General features: G+C 32.1%; 1 protein-coding gene across 1 annotated transcript in view; it reads left to right on the top strand.

Moving 5' to 3' along the window:
* Positions 1-3210: 3210 nt before the first annotated feature.
* Positions 3211-19166, top strand: part of kcnk4a (potassium channel, subfamily K, member 4a) — a 27929-nt gene continuing 11973 nt past the window's right edge. The window contains exons 1-4 of the mRNA XM_087798926.1: positions 3211-3377; positions 5937-6041; positions 6105-6419; positions 18231-18348. Of these exons, the coding sequence (XP_087655052.1) occupies positions 6231-6419; positions 18231-18348 (307 nt within the window). The 5' untranslated portion in view covers positions 3211-3377; positions 5937-6041; positions 6105-6230. The remainder of the gene's footprint in view (positions 3378-5936; positions 6042-6104; positions 6420-18230; positions 18349-19166) is intronic.

The raw sequence follows: 19166 nt of genomic DNA, 5'->3' as shown, positions 1-19166 counted from the left end.
TCAGTTGTGATCATGTGGCGCGTCAGTTCTTATCATGTGACTTGTCAGTTCTTATCATGTGACTTGTCAGTTGTGATCGTGTGACGCGTCAGTTGTGATCATGTGACTTGTCAGTTATGATCGTGTGACGCGTCAGTTGTCAGTGTTTACTAAACAAAAACAAAAAATATTTGAATTGTCAATTATTTTGTCTATTGTTGGATTTTATCTTTAATCACAAAACATGAAACAAAAACATTTCAAAGATCTTTTCATTTTTAATTTGCATATTTAAAGTTAAATGATTCCATAGATGAAGATTAAAAGTTAATAAAAATCATTTTAGTCGTTACACAACATTCTACGTAAACATCTCATTGTATTGTCCGGGTCGCCGGGGCAGCAGCAGAACTGAAGACGCTCATCCTCCTGTCAATCTTCCCTCACTCGTGAACAAGACCCCGAGACACTCGGATCAGGATCTCATCCTCGCCGGAGAAGACTCCCCTCCTCATTCCGACGGAGAACCATGGACTAAGATTTGGAGGTGCTGATTCTCTTCCCATCCGCCTCACACTCGAACCTTTCCAGCGACAGATGAAGGTCACGCTTTGATGAGGACCGCGGGTCCAGGTCTCATCGCCGTGACGACGCCTAGAAGTTCTGTCCATAAAAGTCATGAACAGAACCGGTGACGGAGTCAAACCCAGACCTTCACAGGAACCCCATGTTCCCAGAGCCCCCCACAGGAACTGAGGGTCTAGATCGGATCCACAACCTAGTGTCATGGACCAGAACCACGTTAAACTTCATATAATCATAACCTGTTTAACTTCAAACCTGGTCAGTCGTGATGTTAAACTGTTTTAATCTCACCAACAGTTTGAACATCTTCAACAATGTTTGATCTTGACCTTGAGAAGAAGAAATACTTTGATGTTTTTCCTCCTGAACTGAAGATTTAGTTTTTCATCTTTCACTCGTTTAAATGTTCTTTTCTTCTTGTAGCAACACGTTCTTCTCCGACTCGTCTTTGAAGCGGTGGAGTTAAACCTTTTGTCGTCTCGGGGTCAAAGTGTGAACAAATGTATTTGTGGTATCCCATCTGTTGTCTCTTGGTGGAGGTCAACGACCTCCCGCGCTTCCATACATTGTTTTCTGCCCACCGGGTCACTTTGACCCTGATATAGCACAAGGATCAAGAGTTTGTTCGGCAGATAAAATACTTTTTTAACGTTGAATCAGAATTTTATTCATTTTTCTTCATGTTTTTGATTTTGTTTTGACTTAGAATTAGAAAAGAACCATTTAATGATCATGTGATGTCGTTGCTGCACGTGTGTCACATGTCGTGGGTTCGAATCCTTGTTGTTTGTTTCAATCTCTTCAATCACTTAATCATTTCCTGCAAGTTTCCTCCACGTCAGTGAAGATGCTGAAGATTTGAACCTGAAGCACAAACACACTGTAGATCCTGGTGACACACACACACACACGCACGCACACGCACACGCACGCACGCACACACACACACACACACACACACATACACATACACATACACATACACATACACATACATGCACGCACACGCACGCACGTGCACACACACGCACACCTACACACACACACACGTTTCTGGAACTCCTGTTGTGTTATCAGTTTTATCTTGACCTTTAAGTATATACTTTATTGTTTTGATTGTTTAAGGGCTTTGTGACCCTGGTCTGGAAAAGCGCTATACAAATAAAAATTACTTACTTACTAACACACACATACACACACATACATGTACACACCACACACACTTCTGCACACACATGCACAAACAAACACGCACAAAACAATAATGTACAATAAACAATTTCCGAAGGAGACCTCAGAGGATTAATAAAGTTTTATCTATACACACACTCTCACACACAAACACTCTCACACACGCACTCACTCACACACACCCCCACACACTCACTCACTCACACACACACTCACACACACACTCACTCACTCACACACACGCACAAACTATCACACTCACATAAACACAATCACACACACATTCACACATCTACACACACTCACACAGTCTCACACACTCGCACACATACCCACACACACTCTCTCACACACACTCCCTCACACACACTCACTCACTCACTCACACACACGCACAAACTATCACACTCACATAAACACAATCACACACACATTCACACATCTACACACACTCACACAGTCACACACACTTGCACACATACCCACACACACTCTCTCACACACACTCCCTCACACACACTCACACACACATACACACACACCTTCACTCCAACACACACTCACAAACACACCCTGGTACACTTACACACACACTCACACACACACTCACTCACTCACACACACGCACAAACTATCACACTCACATAAACACAATCACACACACATTCACACATCTACACACACTCACACAGTCTCACACACTCGCACACATACCCACACACACTCTCTCACACACACTCCCTCACACACACTCACTCACTCACTCACACACACGCACAAACTATCACACTCACATAAACACAATCACACACACATTCACACATCTACACACACTCACACAGTCACACACACTTGCACACATACCCACACACACTCTCTCACACACACTCCCTCACACACACTCACACACACATACACACACACCTTCACTCCAACACACACTCACAAACACACCCTGGTACACTCACACACACACTCACACACACACTCACTCACTCACACACACGCACAAACTATCACACTCACATAAACACAATCACACACACATTCACACATCTACACACACTCACACAGTCTCACACACTCGCACACATACCCACACACACTCTCTCACACACACTCCCTCACACACACTCACTCACTCACTCACACACACGCACAAACTATCACACTCACATAAACACAATCACACACACATTCACACATCTACACACACTCACACAGTCACACACACTTGCACACATACCCACACACACTCTCTCACACACACTCCCTCACACACACTCACACACACATACACACACACCTTCACTCCAACACACACTCACAAACACACCCTGGTACACTTACACACACACACACACAAACCCTCTCACTCACACACACAGAGGAGGAAACTCCAGCTTCTGTTCTTCCTCCAGTGACGTCTCTTCTTCTGCTGCCACATCCCTTTCTTCTTCTCCTCCTCCTCCTCAGGCCCCTCGACGGCGATGAAGGGTCACGAGGACGAGGAAACACCTTCCAAGGAGACGACACACACACATGCACTTCGACAACACACACTCGCGGAGAGACCAGCAGTTTGTTGAAGGAGCTTCTGGAGCAGAAGGTCTGGACTCGCGGTGAGTTTCCTTCACTTCAACGAACCTTGATCTGATCGCGAGGGTCTGACTGAGAGACACGTGTGTTTGTTTGTGTTTGTTTGTGTTTGTTTGTGTTTGTTGTGTTTGATGAGATCTTGACACACGTGGAACTAGAGAAGTGGATGAAAAGTTCACCATTGTTCATCTTCAGCCACAGACAGCGCCCTCTGGAGGCGACTGTGGGTTATTCTCTCGAGTAGAGCTGAGCCAGAAGACTGTTCAAGTCACTGGTGTTAACGAAACTAAAAGTTAATGAATTAAATCGTGTTTTTTATTGTTTACGCAGCAGTTCAGTGATTATAAAAGTCATACGTTTAGTTTCAGTCTCTGGAGAAAACAAACAAACAAAAGTTTCTAGACTTGAAACGAATGTTTTTATAGAAATTAAACTCGTTGAACTTTGAACTCTTGGTCTGAACAACATGTTTATTGTCCAGAAACATCTTAACATTGTTGTCATGAGTTTGACTGTCGATCGTCTTTAATCCTCGTAAGTTTTCACTTCAAATGTCGTCGGTTTGTTTTTCTGGAAAATTTCCCAAAACATATTTAGAAACAAAAACATTGAAAAGATAAATTTATGTTTTTCTTCTGAGTTTGTTTTTCTTTAGTCGTCGTCAAATACACACACACTGCTACCGATACACAGCCCGATCTACACACACACATGCACACAAATACATACCTACACACACACGCAAAGATGATTAGACACACACACAGACCTACAGACAGACACACACACCTACAGACACAGACAGACACACACACACACACAGACCTACAGACACACACACACAGACAAAGATGTTCACACACACACACAAAGATGTTCACACACACACACAAAGATGTTCACACACACACAAAGATGTTCACACACACACACAAAGATGTTCACACACACACACACACAAATATGTTCACACACACACAAAGATGTTCACACACACACACAAAGATGTTCACACACACACACAGACAAAGATGTTCACACACACACACGCACATAAAGATGTTCACACGCACATAAAGATGTTCACACACACACACAGACAAAGATGTTCACACACACACACGCACACAAAGATGTTCACACACACACACACACAAAGATGTTCACACACACACAAAGATGTTCACACACACACACAAAGATGTTCACACACACACACAGACAAAGATGTTCACACACACACACGCACATAAAGATGTTCACACGCACATAAAGATGTTCACACACACACAAAGATGTTCACACACACACACAGACAAAGATGTTCAAGCACACAAAGATGTTCACACACACACAAAGATGTTCAAGCACACAAAGATGTTCACACACACACACACACACACACACACACAAAGATGTTCACACACACACAAAGATGTTCACACACACACATAAAGATGTACACACACACACACACACAAAGATGTTCAAGCACACAAAGATGTTCACACACACACACACACAAAGATGTTCACACACACACACACACGCAAAGATGTTCACACACACACACACACAAAGATGTTCACACACACACACACACACACACACAAAGATGTTCACACACACACACACAAAGATGTTCACACACACACACACACTATACAATGTTCTGGTTCTGTTGGATCTGTCCTCAGCCTTTGACACAGTCCCTCAAGGTTCTGTTCTGGGTCCTTTATTGTTTGTACTTGATTCGTCAAATCATTCCTGATGTTTCTTCACATGTTTGCTGATGACGTCCAGATCTACTGCTCAACTGACCAGAGGCTGAACTTATTGTTGAAGAAATCAAACAATGAGTGAAAACACTTTGAAGCTAAATGTGGACAAAACTCTGGTGATTGTTGATGATAAGGTTCAGGGTTGAGTCAGTACTTGAGTGACTTAGGTCAGTCTGTCAAACTGAGCCTGAGAGACCTGGGTGTTGTATTTGATAAAGACATGTCTCTTGTTCAACACTGAAGGAAACTGACCAGAAACTGTTTCCTTCAACTGAGAAAAATCTCTAAATGTAGGAAAATGTTGTCAGAACATGATCTGGATCTTATAATCCATGCGTTTGTGTCGTTGACACTATTGTAACAGTTTATATTCATGTCTAAACCAGAAGGATCGTCTCGCCTGCAGTTCATACTAAACTCTGCAGCCAGAATTCTGAGCCGCTCTAGTAGAAGAACTCACATTTCTCCTTCAAACTCTTCACTGGCTGCCAGTTTCTTTCAGGATCATTTTAAAATTCTGGTTCTTACTTTCAGATCTATTCATGGTCAGACCTTCCATCAGTGATCTGATCCAGACTTACACCCCAGCTCGGGCTCTGAGGTCTGTGGATCAGAATCTACTGATGGTTCCTGAACACGCTTCTTGATTGTTTAAGCGCTTTGTGACCCTGGTCTGGAAAAGCGCTCTACAAATATAAATGTTTGCTCAAGGGTCTGTTGTTGGTTCAGTTCTTGTGCTGCCTGAAAAGGTACCCAGAGGTCAAAGGTCGTGGGTCACTCTGAGGTTCTTTGTCGTCACAGCGACACGAGGGTTCGAGTCCCACGTCTGCAGCTGGACCGACGCCACCTTCACCTGCTCTGCCGTGGACCTCGACATGGGTTGAACTTTGACCTCTGCACCGGCAGGTAAACTCACGACCTCGACCTTCAGTGAACCCTCCATGACATCAAGGTCTCCTTGACGCACAGGTGCGAGTACGAGCGCTGCTCTGTTTACATGTTCCTGCTCGGAGGCTGTGGAAGAGGAACTTCCTGTTTACGCCGGGCCGAGGGGCCGGTGCATCCTGAGCCTCGACCTCCGACCCCTGGCCGAGGATGCGCTGCAGCACCCTGCTGGCCCTGCTGCTGGGGGTCGTGCTGTACCTGGTCATGGGGGCGCTGGTCTTCATCACCCTGGAGATCTCGGAGGAGAGGGATCGCTTCAACAAGCTCAGGTCCAGCAGGAGCTTCTTCCTGCAGAACCACTCGTGTGTGAGCGACCAAGACTTCTACCTGCTGGTCCAGGTGCAGTACCTCGAGTCACCACCGGTGCACCACCTGCTCACAACAAATACATGTTTTTATTTAAAACAAAACCTATTCATCCATCCATCTATTCATCCATCCATCCATCCATCCATCCATCCATCCATCCATCCATCCATCCATCCATCCATCCATCCATCCATCCATCCATCCATCCATCCATCCATCCATCCATCCATCCATCCATCCATCCATCCATCCATCCATCCATCCATCTATTCATCCATCTATTCATCCATCTACCCATCCATCCATCCATCTATTCATCTATTCATCCATCTATTCATCCATCCATCCATCCATCCATCCATCTATTCATCTATTCATCCATCCATCCATCTATTCATCCATTTATCCATCTATTCATCCATCCATCTATTCATCCATCCATCCATCTATTCATCCATCCATCCATCTATTCATCCATCCATCCATCTATTTATCCATCTATTCATCCATCCATCCATCCATTTATCCATCCATCTATTCATCTATTTATCCATCCATCTATTCATCTATCCATCCATCCATCCATCCATCAATTCATCCATTTATCCATCCATCCATTTATCCATCCATCTATTCATCTATTTATCCATCTATTCATCCATCCATCATCCATCTATTCATCTATTTATCCATCCATTTATCCATCAATTCATCCATTTATCCATCCATTTATCCATCAATTCATCCATTTATCCATCTATTAATCCATCCATCCATCAATTCATCCATTTATCCATCTATCCATCCATCCATTTATCCATCCATCTATTCATCTATTTATCCATCCATTTATCCATCAATTCATCCATTTATCCATCTATTAATCCATCCATCCATCAATTCATCCATTTATCCATCAATTCATCCATTTATCCATCCATCTATCCATCTATTTATCCATCTATCCATCCATCAATTTATCCATCCATCCATCCATCCATCCATTTATCCATCCATCTATTTATCCATCTATCCATCCATCCATTTATCCATCCATCCATTTATCCATCCATCTATTCATCTATTTATCCATCTATCCATCCATCCATCCATCCACCCATTTATCCATCCATCCATCCATCCATCCATCCATCCATCCATCCATCCATCCATCCATCCATCCATCCATCCATCCATCCATCCATCCATCCATCCATCCATCCATCCATCCATCCATCCATCCATCCATCCATCCATCCATCCATCCATCCATCCATCCATCCATCCATCCATCCATCCATCCATCCATCCATCCATCCATCCATCCATCCATCCATCCATCCATCCATTCATCCATCCATCCATCTATTCATCCATCCATCCATCCATCTTTTCATTCATCCATTCATTTTATAATTTTGTTTTGTTTGATGTTTGTACTTTACTTTATTATTATGATGTTTATTTTTCTATTAAAATACATTTTTCAACAACATATTTTAATATATATATAATTTTAAAAAACAGTATTTAATGATTTTTTAAGTAAAGTTATTTTTGCAAATAACCTTTAAAACAAAAACATGAAAGAAAGAAATTAAATATAAATACAAAATAAATGAAATAAAGGGAAAGTTTTTAAGTATATTTTCCTTTGTATTCTTGTTTAATTCAATGTGATATTTATTAGATGTATTTATTTAGGAGATAAAATATCATGTGATATTTGCCCAAATTCTTATTTATATGAAATAAATGTGTTTTTCGTTTCTAATTGAATTACATGAACTAATTGAAATTTACATAAAGTCATTTATTTTCTAATTTAATAAACTATTCACAGAAGTAATAACATGTTTACAAAAACGAAAACATTTCAATAAACAAACAGTTACGAAGTTATTATGTATTTTGTACTTTTGGATCAAACTTTATATGTAAAATATATGTTTTTGTTTCTCTTGATCAACTTTTTGAGTCAACAAAATGAAATAAAAACATGCTTTTGTTTCTAATTTTTCACGTGAATCAATTGAAGTATATTTTCATGTTACTATAAACCTGGAGAACAAACATGTAAAAACATATAATAATACTATAATAATCAAAGTATATTTTCATGTTACTATAAACCTGAAGAACAAACATGTAAAAACAATATAATAATACTAATAATAATACTATAATGATCAAAGTATATTTTCATGTTACTATAAACCTGAAGAACAAACAGGAAAAAACAATATAATAGTACTATAATAATCAAAGTATACGTATTTTTAAAGTTACTATAAACCTGCAGAACAAACATCAAACATGTAAAAACATATAATAATACTATAATAATCAAAGTATATTTTATAGTTACTATAAACCCGAGAACAAACATGTAAAAACAATATAATAATACTAATAATAATACTATAATGATCAAAGTATATTTTCATGTTACTATAAACCTGAAGAACAAACAGGAAAAAACAATATAATAGTACTATAATAATCAAAGTATACGTATTTTTAAAGTTACTATAAACCTGCAGAACAAACATCAAACATGTAAAAACATATAATAATACTATAATAATCAAAGTATATTTTATAGTTACTATAAACCCGAGAACAAACATGTAAAAACAATATAATAATACTAATAATAATACTATAATAATCAAAGTATATTTTCATGTTACTATAAACCTGGAGAACAAACATGTAAAAACATATAATAATACTATAATAATCAAAGTATATTTTAAAGTTACTATAAACCTGAAGAACAAACATGTAAAAACAATATAATAATACTATAATAATCAAAGTATATTTTCAAGTTACTATAAACCTGAAGAACAAACATCGTAAAAAAATATATAATAATACTATAATAATACTATAATAATCAAAGTATATTTTCAAGTTACTATAAACCTGAAGAACAAACATGTAAAAACAATATAATAATACTATAATAATCAAAGTATATTTTCAAGTTACTATAAACCTGAAGAACAAACATGTAAAAACAATATAATAATACTATAATAATACTATAATAATCAAAGTATATTTTCAAGTTACTATAAACCTGAAGAACAAACATGTTAAAACAATATAATAATACTATAATAATCAAAGTATATTTTCAAGTCACTATAAACCTGCAGAACAAACATGTAAAAACAATATAATAATACTATAATAATCAAAGTATATTTTAAAGTTACTATAAACCTGGAGAACAAACATCAAACATGTAAAAACAATATAATAATACTATAATAATCAAAGTATATTTTCAAGTTACTATAAACCCAAGAACAAACATGTAAAAACATATAATAATACTATAATAATCAAAGTATATTTTAAAGTTACTATAAACCTGCAGAACAAACATCAAACATGTAAAAACATATAATAATACTATAATAATCAAAGTATATTTTATAGTAACTATAAACCCGAGAACAAACATGTAAAAACAATATAATAATACTAATAATAATACTATAATAATCAAAGTATATTTTCATGTTACTATAAACCTGGAGAACAAACATGTAAAAACATATAATAATACTATAATAATCAAAGTATTTTTTCATGTTACTATAAACCTGAAGAACAAACATGTAAAAAAAATATAATAATACTATAATAATACTATAATAATCAAAGTATATTTTCAAGTTACTATAAACCTGAAGAACAAACATGTAAAAACAATATAATAATACTATAATAATACTATAATAATCAAAGTATATTTTCAAGTCACTATAAACCTGGAGAACAAACATGTAAAAACAATATAATAATACTATAATAATCAAAGTATATTTTAAAGTTACTATAAACCTGGAGAACAAACATCAAACATGTAAAAACAATATAATAATACTATAATAATCGAAGTATATTTTAAAATTACTATAAACCTGAAGTAAAAACATGTAAAAACAATATAATAATACTATAATAATCGAAATATATTTTAAAATTACTATAAACCTGAAGAACAAACATGTAAAAACAATATAATAATACTATAATAATCAAAGTATATTTTAAAGTTACTATAAACCTGAAGAACAAACATGTAAAAACAATATAATAATACTATAATAATCGAAGTATATTTTAAAATTACTATAAACCTGAAGAACAAACATGTAAAAACAATATAATAATACTATAATAATCAAAGTATATTTTAAAGTTACTATAAACCTGAAGAACAAACATGTAAAAACAATATAATAATACTATAATAATCAAAGTATATTTTCAAGTCACTATAAACCTGCAGAACAAACATGTAAAAACAATATAATAGTACTATAATAATCAAAGTATATTTTAAAGTTACTATAAACCTGGAGAACAAACATCAAACATGTAAAAACAATATAATACTATAATAATCAAAGTATATTTTCATGTTACTATAAACCTGAAGAACAAACATGTAAAAACAATATAATAATACTATAATAATCAAAGTATATTTTCATGTTACTATAAACCTGCAGAACAAACATGTAAAAACAATATAATAGTACTATAATAATCAAAGTATATTTTAAAGTTACTATAAACCTGGAGAACAAACATCAAACATGTAAAAACAATATAATAGTACTATAATAATCAAAGTATATTTTAAAGTTACTATAAACCTGAAGAACAAACATGTGAAAACAATATAATAATACTATAATAATCAAAGTATATTTTCATGTTACTATAAACCTGCAGAACAAACATGTAAAAACAATATAATAATACTATAATAATCGAAGTATATTTTAAAATTACTATAAACCTGAAGAACAAACATGTAAAAACAATATAATAGTACTATAATAATCAAAGTATTTTTTCATGTTACTATAAACCTGAAGAACAAACATGTAAAAACATATAATAATACTATAATAATCAAAGTATATTTTAAAGTTACTATAAACCTGCAGAACAAACATGTAAAAACAATATAATAATACTATAATAATCAAAGTATATTTTAAAGTCACTATAAACCTGCAGAACAAACATGTAAAAACATATAATAATACTATAATAATCAAAGTATATTTTAAAGTTACTATAAACCTGCAGAACAAACATGTAAAAACAATATAATAATACTAATAATAATACTATAATAATCAAAGTATATTTTCATGTTACTATAAACCTGAAGAACAAACATGTAAAAACAATATAATAATACTATAATAATACTATAATAATCAAAGTATATTTTCAAGTTACTATAAACCTGAAGAACAAACATGTAAAAACAATATAATAATACTATAATAATCAAAGTATATTTTCAAGTTACTATAAACCTGAAGAACAAACATGTAAAAACAATATAATAATACTATAATAATACTATAATAATCAAAGTATATTTTCAAGTTACTATAAACCTGAAGAACAAACATGTTAAAACAATATAATAATACTATAATAATCAAAGTATATTTTCAAGTCACTATAAACCTGCAGAACAAACATGTAAAAACAATATAATAATACTATAATAATCAAAGTATATTTTAAAGTTACTATAAACCTGGAGAACAAACATCAAACATGTAAAAACAATATAATAATACTATAATAATCAAAGTATATTTTCAAGTTACTATAAACCCAAGAACAAACATGTAAAAACATATAATAATACTATAATAATCAAAGTATATTTTAAAGTTACTATAAACCTGCAGAACAAACATCAAACATGTAAAAACATATAATAATACTATAATAATCAAAGTATATTTTATAGTAACTATAAACCCGAGAACAAACATGTAAAAACAATATAATAATACTAATAATAATACTATAATAATCAAAGTATATTTTCATGTTACTATAAACCTGGAGAACAAACATGTAAAAACATATAATAATACTATAATAATCAAAGTATTTTTTCATGTTACTATAAACCTGAAGAACAAACATGTAAAAAAAATATAATAATACTATAATAATACTATAATAATCAAAGTATATTTTCAAGTTACTATAAACCTGAAGAACAAACATGTAAAAACAATATAATAATACTATAATAATACTATAATAATCAAAGTATATTTTCAAGTCACTATAAACCTGGAGAACAAACATGTAAAAACAATATAATAATACTATAATAATCAAAGTATATTTTAAAGTTACTATAAACCTGGAGAACAAACATCAAACATGTAAAAACAATATAATAATACTATAATAATCGAAGTATATTTTAAAATTACTATAAACCTGAAGTAAAAACATGTAAAAACAATATAATAATACTATAATAATCGAAATATATTTTAAAATTACTATAAACCTGAAGAACAAACATGTAAAAACAATATAATAATACTATAATAATCAAAGTATATTTTAAAGTTACTATAAACCTGAAGAACAAACATGTAAAAACAATATAATAATACTATAATAATCGAAGTATATTTTAAAATTACTATAAACCTGAAGAACAAACATGTAAAAACAATATAATAATACTATAATAATCAAAGTATATTTTAAAGTTACTATAAACCTGAAGAACAAACATGTAAAAACAATATAATAATACTATAATAATCAAAGTATATTTTCAAGTCACTATAAACCTGCAGAACAAACATGTAAAAACAATATAATAGTACTATAATAATCAAAGTATATTTTAAAGTTACTATAAACCTGGAGAACAAACATCAAACATGTAAAAACAATATAATACTATAATAATCAAAGTATATTTTCATGTTACTATAAACCTGAAGAACAAACATGTAAAAACAATATAATAATACTATAATAATCAAAGTATATTTTCATGTTACTATAAACCTGCAGAACAAACATGTAAAAACAATATAATAGTACTATAATAATCAAAGTATATTTTAAAGTTACTATAAACCTGGAGAACAAACATCAAACATGTAAAAACAATATAATAGTACTATAATAATCAAAGTATATTTTAAAGTTACTATAAACCTGAAGAACAAACATGTGAAAACAATATAATAATACTATAATAATCAAAGTATATTTTCATGTTACTATAAACCTGCAGAACAAACATGTAAAAACAATATAATAATACTATAATAATCGAAGTATATTTTAAAATTACTATAAACCTGAAGAACAAACATGTAAAAACAATATAATAGTACTATAATAATCAAAGTATTTTTTCATGTTACTATAAACCTGAAGAACAAACATGTAAAAACATATAATAATACTATAATAATCAAAGTATATTTTAAAGTTACTATAAACCTGCAGAACAAACATGTAAAAACAATATAATAATACTATAATAATCAAAGTATATTTTAAAGTCACTATAAACCTGCAGAACAAACATGTAAAAACATATAATAATACTATAATAATCAAAGTATATTTTAAAGTTACTATAAACCTGCAGAACAAACATGTAAAAACAATATAATAATACTAATAATAATACTATAATAATCAAAGTATATTTTCATGTTACTATAAACCTGAAGAACAAACATGTAAAAACAATATAATAATACTATAATAATACTATAATAATCAAAGTATATTTTCAAGTTACTATAAACCTGAAGAACAAACATGTAAAAACAATATAATAATACTATAATAATCAAAGTATATTTTAAAGTTACTATAAACCTGAAGAACAAACATGTAAAAACAATATAATAATACTATAATAATCAAAGTATATTTTAAAGTTACTATAAACCTGAAGAACAAACATGTAAAAACATATAATAATACTATAATAATCAAAGTATATTTTCATGTTACTATAAACCTGCAGAACAAACATGTAAAAACAATATAATAATACTATAATAATCAAAGTATTTTTTCATGTTACTATAAACCTGAAGAACAAACATGTAAAAACATATAATAATACTATAATAATCAAAGTATATTTTAAAGTTACTATAAACCTGCAGAACAAACATGTAAAAACAATATAATAATACTATAATAATCAAAGTATATTTTAAAGTCACTATAAACCTGCAGAACAAACATGTAAAAACATATAATAATACTATAATAATCAAAGTATATTTTCAAGTTACTATAAACCTGCAGAACAAACATGTAAAAACAATATAATAATACTAATAATAATACTATAATAATCAAAGTATATTTTCATGTTACTATAAACCTGAAGAACAAACATGTAAAAACAATATAATAATACTATAATAATACTATAATAATCAAAGTATATTTTCAAGTTACTATAAACCTGAAGAACAAACATGTAAAAACAATATAATAATACTATAATAATCAAAGTATATTTTAAAGTTACTATAAACCTGAAGAACAAACATGTAAAAACAATATAATAATACTATAATAATCAAAGTATATTTTCAAGTTACTATAAACCTGAAGAACAAACATGTAAAAACAATATAATAGTACTATAATAATCAAAGTATATTTTAAAGTTACTATAAACCTGGAGAACAAACATCAAACATGTAAAAACAATATAATAGTACTATAATAATCAAAGTATATTTTCATGTTACTATAAACCTGAAGAACAAACATGTAAAAACAATATAATAATACTATAATAATCAAAGTATATTTTAAAGTTACTATAAACCTGAAGAACAAACATGTAAAAACAATATAATAATACTATAATAATACTATAATAATCAAAGTATATTTTCAAGTCACTATAAACCTGCAGAACAATCACTTCCTGAATCATTGACTCACGATGTCGTCACTTCTTCGGCTCGTTGTTCCGTCAGTTGTAAAAGTTTTCCTTCCTCGAGTCTCACGAACACACAGTTCCTGATGGAAACAAAATCACTGAAACAATTGATCAGCTTTTCCTTCCTTTTCAAGAAAACATTAAGAAAACAAACTTGTTTCTCAGTCGCTGCAGATCTGAAGGTCGACGTGTACTTTGTTGAGCAGGTCCTTGAACGCATCGTAAAGATTACATCAGAGTCACAAAGTTAATGTTTACAATTATTTGTATTTACTATAATAATATATTAAATATTGTCTATATTGAAATGTTTTACTGTGTTGAGCAGGTCCTTGAACGCATCGTAAAGATTACATCAGAGTCACAAAGTTAATTTAATGTTTACGATTGTTTGTATTTACTATAATAATATATTAAATATTGTCTATATTGAAATGTTTTACTGTGTTGAGCAGGTCCTTGAACGCATCGTAAAGATTACATCAGAGTCACAAAGTTAATTTAATGTTTACGATTGTTTGTATTTACTTTAATAATATATTAAATATTGTCTATATTGAAATGTTTTACTGTGTTGAGCAGGTCCTTGAACGCATCGTAAAGATTACATCAGAGTCACAAAGTTAATTTAATGTTTACAATTATTTGTATTTACTATAATAATATATTAAATATTGTCTATATTGAAATGTTTTACTGTGTTGAGCAGGTCCTTGAACGCATCGTAAAGATTACATCAGAGTCACAAAGTTAATTTAATGTTTACAATTATTTGTATTTACTTTAATAATATATTAAATATTGTCTATATTGAAATGTTTTACTGTGTTGAGCAGGTCCTTGAACGCATCGTAAAGATTACATCAGAGTCACAAAGTTAATTTAATGTTTACGATTGTTTGTATTTACTATAATAATATATTAAATATTGTCTATATTGAAATGTTTTACTGTGTTGAGCAGGTCCTTGAACGCATCGTAAAGATTACATCAGAGTCACAAAGTTAATTTAATGTTTACAATTATTTGTATTTACTTTAATAATATATTAAATATTGTCTATATTGAAATGTTTTACTGTGTTGAGAAGGTCCTTGAACGCATCGTAAAGATTACATCAGAGTCACAGAGTTAATTTAATGTTTACAATTATTTGTATTTACTTTAATAATACATTAAATATTGTCTATATTGAAATGTTTTACTGTGTTGAGCAGGTCCTTGAACGCATCGTAAAGATTACATCAGAGTCACAAAGTTAATTTAATGTTTACAATTATTTGTATTTACTTTAATAATACATTAAATATTGTCTATATTGAAATGTTTTACTGTGTTGAGCAGGTCCTTGAACGCATCGTAAAGAACTACATCAGAGTCACAAAGTTAATGTTTACAATTATTTGTATTTACTTTAATAATACATTAAATATTGTCTATATTGAAATGTTTTACTGTGTTCAACAGGTCCTTGAACGCATCCTAAAGATTACATCAGAGTCACAAAGTTAATGTTTACAATTATTTGTATTTACTATAATAATACATTAAATATTGTCTATATTGAAATGTTTTACTGTGTTGAGCAGGTCCTTGAACGCATCGTAAAGATTACATCAGATACACAAAGTTAATGTTTACAATTATTTGTATTTACTATAATAATACATTAAATATTGTCTATATTGAAATGTTTTACTGTGTTGAGCAGGTCCTTGAACGCATCGTAAAGATTACATCAGAATCACAAAGTTAATGTTTACAATTATTTGTATTTACTATAATAATACATTAAATATTGTCTATATTGAAATGTTTTACTGTGTTGAGCAGGTCCTTGAACGCATCGTAAAGATTACATCAGAGTCACAAAGTTAATGTTTACAATTATTTGTATTTACTATAATAATACATTAAATATTGTCTATATTGAAATGTTTTACTGTGTTGAGCAGGTCCTTGAACGCATCGTAAAGATTACATCAGAATCACAAAGTTAATGTTTACAATTATTTGTATTTACTATAATAATACATTAAATATTGTCTATATTGAAATGTTTTACTGTGTTGAGCAGGTCCTTGAACGCATCGTAAAGATTACATCAGAGTCACAAAGTTAATGTTTACAATTATTTGTATTTACTATAATAATACATTAAATATTGTCTATATTGAAATGTTTTACTGTGTTGAGCAGGTCCTTGAACGCATCGTAAAGATTACATCAGAGTCACAAAGTTAATGTTTACAATGTTCAAACCTTTAATTGATTGTTTAATTATTTCTATTTACTATAATAATACATTAAATATTGTCAATATTTAAATGTTTTACTGCGTTAAACAGGTCATTGAACGTATCGTTACGTAAAGAACTACATCAGAGTCACAAAGTTATGTTTACAATGTTCAAACTTTGATTAGTTATTTTAATTATTAGTATTTACTATAATAATACATTAAATATTGTCCATATTGAAATATTTTTATGTTTGATATTTTGATTCCAATACTAGAAAAATAAATGTTATAAAGTTAATATTTTTTCATTCATAGACGTTTACATCCAATAATAAAAGTTGGTTCAATAGAGTCACCAGACATTATCAGTAGAACACAGAGATACTGGATCCAAACCTTCAGCCAATCACGCGACACACAGATGATCACGTGACGTTATTGTTCAATTATGGGATTAGAATTTCAAACTCAACATGTAGATTTTTAAACATTTTTTTAACTTTTTAAATAGAATCATCAATAATAATAAAATGTAAACATTAAATATTGAAATAATTAAATTATTAAAATAGGTAAATACATGCTCATCAAAACAAAAACATTTAAATAAACAAAAAAAATAAATTTAAATCATTTATTTTCGTAATATTGAAATCACGACATCAGACTTTACGATCTAACATATATATTGAAATATTTACATTAATAATTTTGAAAATATTATCTAATCAAATTGTTAGAAAACCTTTAAAAACTCAATCTTCTGACTCTGATCTTCCTCCAAACACAGGGAATCGTCTCCGCAGTGGAAAGTGGTCTCGACGTCAGGAATCTCACTGAAAACTTCTCCACTCGCTGGGACCTGCCGTCCGGGTTCTTCTTCTGCGGAACCATCATCACCACCATAGGTGAGGCTCCAGGGGGCGCTCTCCTCCGTCACGGCAAGCTAACGCTGTGACTGGACGAGACACGATCTACAATATCGGTCCCCCCTACAATATCGTCCCCCCTACAATATCGGTCCCCCCTACAATATTGTCCCCCCTACAATATCGTCCCCCCTACAATATCGTCCCCCCTACAATATCGTCCCCCCTACAATATCGTCCCCCCTACAATATCGTCCCCCCTACAATATCGGTCCCCCCTACAATATCGCCCCCCCTACAATATCGCCCCCCCTACAATATCGGCCCCCCCTACAATATCGTCCCCCCTACAATATCGTCCCCCCTACAATATCGGTCCCCCCTACAATATCATCCCCTCTACAATATCGTCCCCCCTACAATATCGGTCCCGCCAACAATATCGTCCCCCCTACAATATCGTCCCCCTACAATATCGTCCCCCTACAATATCGTCCCCCCTACAATATCGTCCCCCTACAATATCGTCCCCCCTACAATATCGTCCCCCCTACAATATCGTCCCCCCTACAATATCGGTTCCCCCTACAATATCGTCCCCCCTACAATATCGGCCCCCCCTACAATATCGTCCCCCCTACAATATCGTCCCCCCTACAATATTGTCCCCCCTACAATATCGTCCCCTCTACAATATCGTCCCCCCTACAATATCGGTCCCGCCAACAATATCGTCCCCCCTACAATATCGTCCCCCTACAATATCGTCCCCCCTACAATATCGTCCCCCTACAATATCGGTCCCGCCAACAATATCGTCCCCCCTACAATATCGTCCCCCTACAATATCGGTCCCG

This window comes from Callionymus lyra, chromosome 9 (genome assembly GCF_982586985.1).
Source record: "Callionymus lyra chromosome 9, fCalLyr1.hap1.1, whole genome shotgun sequence".
In the NCBI taxonomy this organism is placed as follows: domain Eukaryota; kingdom Metazoa; phylum Chordata; class Actinopteri; order Syngnathiformes; family Callionymidae; genus Callionymus; species Callionymus lyra.
This window is presented reverse-complemented; position numbering and strand designations above follow the sequence as displayed.